Below are 5,000 nucleotides of genomic sequence, written 5' to 3'. Positions count from 1 at the left end.
ATGTCTCCTATAACGGAAGTCTCCTCAACTGCTCCAGTACTGGAATATCCTCTTCTGATATCTTCAAACTGGGGTCTCCAAATGTTTCGACTTTGATTTTAAATAACAATGACATCAAGACTCTTCAAAACAACGCTTTCTCGCATCTCCCCAGGCTCAAACGGTTAGAATGTACTTCATGTAGTTTGAATGTTTTGGAAGCAAATGCTTTGTACGGACTGGACCGCCTCGAGATTCTGTTTCTTAACAATAATTATCTAAAGATTGCAGATCGTGCTTTTCCGACTGGGTTTTTTCGCAACGTACCGCGTCTGAAAATGTTGGACATTGGTCATAACATGAATTATGGATTTGCATCGAGTTATTCAGAATTCACGGACTTATTTGATTCTTTACCTGACATTTCACATCTGGCAATTGACAGTTTCTATAACTTGAGGATCGGTGAGGAATTTGCGAGACTTAAAAGATTAAGCAGTTTACAAATTGTTTGTGAAAATCTCAGGATACTAGAGAACACAAGTTTGCAAGGATTTGAATTTTCAAATGTAAGAATGTTCTCTCTTCTTGGTGCCTCTAATTCTGATTTCACGGGAAATGATCATGAGATGCTCTTTCAGTACCTGCCAAATGTATCATCTCTTAAAATAGTGAACATAAGAGTAGGAAATAAAAAGATTTTGAAGATGATGAAGCCGTTAAAGGACAGAAAACTTGACTATCTCTATCTGGACAATGTTGTGATACCAGATATCCTAGAGGAAAAGAGAGAAGACAGAATTTCTGATAGAATTATCTCTAATAAAGATTTTGTCTATATTAAACAAATGTGCATATCGAATCTCGTTTGGTTAAATAGTAAAGCAATTTCAATCGAATTTGGAGCTCTTACATCACATATTTGGATACATTGCTTAGAGCGGTTTGCATTTATTACTGGGGGGATTCGTTTGGCTGTCGATCATGTTTACATATTAAACCTTATGCGCTTTAGAAAAATGAAATGCTTTATTTACATGGTATATGTGAAAGAGAATAACTTTAAAATTTGGAATCGCAAAGAACCCGACAATTGGGTGGTTATTCATAATATCGAAAACAAAGCTGAAATCGAATCCAAAAAAATTGAAAATAATGATAACATCAATTATCACAGATATTTCAGGACTCATGCAATCCAGAATCGCAGATTAACTCATCAGACGTATCGTGGTCTTACTTGGGCTGACGAAAAGAAATTTTGTCAAGATTACGCAAGCGACAAAAGAGGTATTTATACACACCAAACACAGCTAAAATTGTGTATACGTATACCGCCTTATTTGGTAGACCTTGTTTTTGACGAAGTAAATAGCTTTAATGTTAACAATGACAATTATTTTAGAAAGAATGTCTTACGTACATTTACAGTAAGAAACAGTCTTTATGGTTCGAAATTAAATGGACGATTTCTAGGATTGAATCACTTGGAGAAAATTGATTTTACCGGTTCACCTATACGTGGAGATCCAACTTTCTTCAAATGGTTTCCCAATCTTAGAATACTTGTCATGAGAAGAACGAACAAAAATTCCTCTTTTATTGCAAATATTGTGGAGAGTGTAACAAAGCTTGAATATTTTGACATAGCAGAAAACGATTTACGATGGCTACCCAAAGGAATGTTTCGGTCTACTAATAATTTGAAGTTCCTCTGTGTTGCATCCAACCGTTTCATGAACATCCCTTTTGACTTGAGTCTCACGCCAAACTTGGAGATTTTAGATCTGAGACAAAATTATCTTGCTTTAACCCTCCAGGACAGAAAATCTCTTGACAACCATTATAAAATAAATCACAAGACAATAAATTTTACACTTCTCCTTGGTCACAACCAGCTTTCCTGCGCATGCTCAGCTATGCATTTTCTAAAATGGCTTCACCATAGTAGAATGCATTTCGACAATGACAAAGACTACATTTGTATGACTGAGGAAGGAACTTTGTCCAAAACGTCAAACTATTCTGACGTTGCCTCGTTTTGGAGGAAATGCTCCGGTGAAACATATTTTCTGACTTCTTTGATATCAACATCCTCCCTCGTATCTCTGTATCTCGCTGCTTTCCTGTTTATTATGCACAAGACAAGAATTTTAAGCAATTTGTTTCAAATTGTAATCCCTGGGTTTCAACTTAAAACCAGATACGATTTTACTTATGACGTGGTCATTGGTTATGCCACGCAGGACTGGCATTTCATCAGGATGGTTCTGTTGCCATATTTGGAAAATCAGTGGGGTCTGCGAGTGTTTGTCCATCAGCGAGATATGTTACAAGATCAGTTGATGATGTCAGCTGCCGTTCGGGACAGCTGGAGGACGCTCCTCGTCATTACAGAAGATTTCTTAGAGCGCTGTGACATGGCACACAACGTTATGAAGGTAAGTGTTGTGTGTCCATTACGATTATGAGATGTGTTTTCACAAAAGACAATTAGTTCAAAGGAATGGAAGAAGAGGTAGATGACGGATAAGGAGGGGGAGGAGGAGGAGGAGGAAGAAGAAGACGAAGAAGAAGAAGAAGAAGAAGAAGAAGAAGAAGAAGGAGAAGAAGAAGAAGAAGAAGAAGAAGAAGAAGAAGAAGAAGAAGAAGAAGAAGAAGAAGAAGAAGAAGAAGAAAAAGGAAGAAGAAGAAATAGGGTTGGGTTTCAATATAGCTCCCTACAGTCAATGTTAATTTTTTATCATCCGGCACAGAATTGCTGACAAATCTAATGAATTATAAAATTACTGTTCTTTGTACAGTTTGATATACGAGTAACTTGCCAACCTTTCTTAAATTAAAGATAGTTGTATTACTCGTTGACTACCAGACCTATCAAAGTTGATGGCTCAAAAGATTTTTTCCCTTCTATGTTAATTTTCGCAATCTGGTAGTATAATCATAAAAAAGTAGAAAAAATGCCTATTCCTAATAGCCTTTATTTCTCCGAAAATATTGCGATTTATTCACTTATTTGACTAAACCAGTCAGTGATGTTACTATCACATAAAGAGTTACTTGCCCTTTATTTATATAATTATTTTCTTTGGTTAGCCTAGAACTATAAACGGTATGGTGATTTAATATTAAAGATTATATCTATGTATAAAACATATACATTTTTATTTAAAGCAATCTTCTTTGTCAATATGAATAGTATCCTTTTGATTATTTAACAATCTTTATATTATCTGACACTGTTTTCTTACATTACACATTCTTTTTTTAGAATAGATAAAGTAGAAGATGACATCTACGGGCTCTTATGGGAGAGTATATAAAGAGCGTGTCCGTGCCCTCTCACTTGTGAGCTTATGTAGAACCGATGTCTACGTTTACTGGAGCATTGTGATTGGTCATAATTTGACGTTGGGACTCGCTGTCTGGCCGTCCTGGTGCCACGTTCATTTGAACGAATCTACAACGAGTGCCTGGTCGCGTATTAACCGTTATTTCTCCTCAAATATTGAGGGTTCTCTACTACTACTACTACTACTACTACTACTACTACTACTACTACTACAACTACTACAACTACTACTACTACTACTACTACTACTACTACTACTACTACTACTACTACTACTACTACTACTACTACTACTATACTACTACTACATACTACTACTACTACTATACTACTACTACTACTACTACTACTACTACTACTACTACTACTACTACTATTATTACTACTACTACTATACTACTACTACTACTACTACACTACTACTACTACATACTACTACACTACTACTACTAACTACTACTACCACTACTACTACTACTACTACTACTACTACTACTACTACTACTACTACTACTACTACTACTACACTACTACTACTACTCACTACTACTACTACTACTACTACTACTACTACTACTACTACTACTACTACTACTACTACTACTACTACTACTACTACTACTACTACTACTACCACTACTACTACTACTACTACTACTACTTCTAATACTACTACTACTACTATACTACTACTATACTACTATACTACTACTACTATATAATAATAATAATAATAATAATAATAATAATAATAATAATAATAATAATATAATAATAATAATAATAATAATAATAATAATAATAATAATAATAATAATAATAATAATAATAATAATAATAATAATAATAATAACAATAATAATAATAATTTTAACAATACCGACAACGATACCCCAAAATAATAATATTGATAATAGTGAGATTAAATACGGTTTTTTTTTTTTAGAATACGGCAGATCTGATGTTAAAATATTGAGCATTTATCAAGCGCAATAATCATTTAACGTGCTCAAGGCACTTTACGAGTGGTCTAAAAACAACCATAATACATAATACGTAGGACGACTCATTGTGCTTTTAATTAGATTTTACAATTTTTCTCTGTCGAAAAAAATAAATTGTAATATCGCCTAATAGGCGTCATGCCTCGTTCTACATCTTACTCGCTGCTTTGGTCAGGGACCCTTTGTAAAGCGCTTTGAGTACGTTTAATGGATATTGCTCTATAAAATATCTCAAGTGTATATTGCTTTATTTTTTTTGCGTCCATTCTCCTACAAGATGATGTTTTTTCTTTTCCATTCTCCTTACAGGTGGCCACGTTTGTTGTCAACCCGACCAACCCAGAGAGCGTGATAGTGATTGTGGAGAAGACGGTTCAAGCCCGTATTCCTGACTACGTCCTACAAGTGGTGAATGAAGACAACATTGTGGTCGTACCAAAATTGCCGACTGCCGTCCTGGATTATCAGACTAAAGAAACTCTGAAGACACGGATTTTCTTGAACGAATGACCTTGACCTCAGACGTAAAGAAACTCTGAAGACACGGATTTTCTTGAACAAATGACCTTGACCTCAGACGTAAAGAAACTCTGAAGACTAGGATTTTCTTGAACGAATGACCTTGACCTCAGACGCAAAGAAACTCTAAAGACACGGATTTTCTT

General features: G+C 34.9%; 1 protein-coding gene across 6 annotated transcripts in view; it reads left to right on the top strand.

Annotated features, from left to right (window-relative positions):
- The window catches only part of LOC144977651 (uncharacterized), an 8,675-nt gene that overhangs the window by 3,101 nt on the left and 574 nt on the right, over positions 1 to 5,000 (top strand). For 5 of the 6 annotated variants that reach the window (XM_078923076.1, XM_078923075.1, XM_078923079.1 and 2 more), the window contains exons 2-3: positions 1 to 2,420; positions 4,645 to 5,000. The exon at positions 1 to 2,420 is cut by the window's left edge; the exon at positions 4,645 to 5,000 is cut by the window's right edge and continues 574 nt beyond it. In XM_078923076.1, the coding sequence (XP_078779202.1) occupies positions 1 to 2,420; positions 4,645 to 4,845 (2,621 nt within the window). In that variant the 3' untranslated portion in view covers positions 4,846 to 5,000. Of the gene's footprint in view, positions 2,421 to 3,250; positions 3,456 to 4,644 lie in introns of all 6 variants that reach the window. The other variant, XR_013646367.1, reaches the window with a different exon arrangement.

Source organism: Berghia stephanieae, chromosome 7, assembly GCF_034508935.2.
Source record: "Berghia stephanieae isolate SIO BIC M18660-M18661 chromosome 7, UCSD_Bste_1.3, whole genome shotgun sequence".
Lineage (NCBI taxonomy): Eukaryota > Metazoa > Mollusca > Gastropoda > Nudibranchia > Aeolidiidae > Berghia > Berghia stephanieae.
This window is presented reverse-complemented; position numbering and strand designations above follow the sequence as displayed.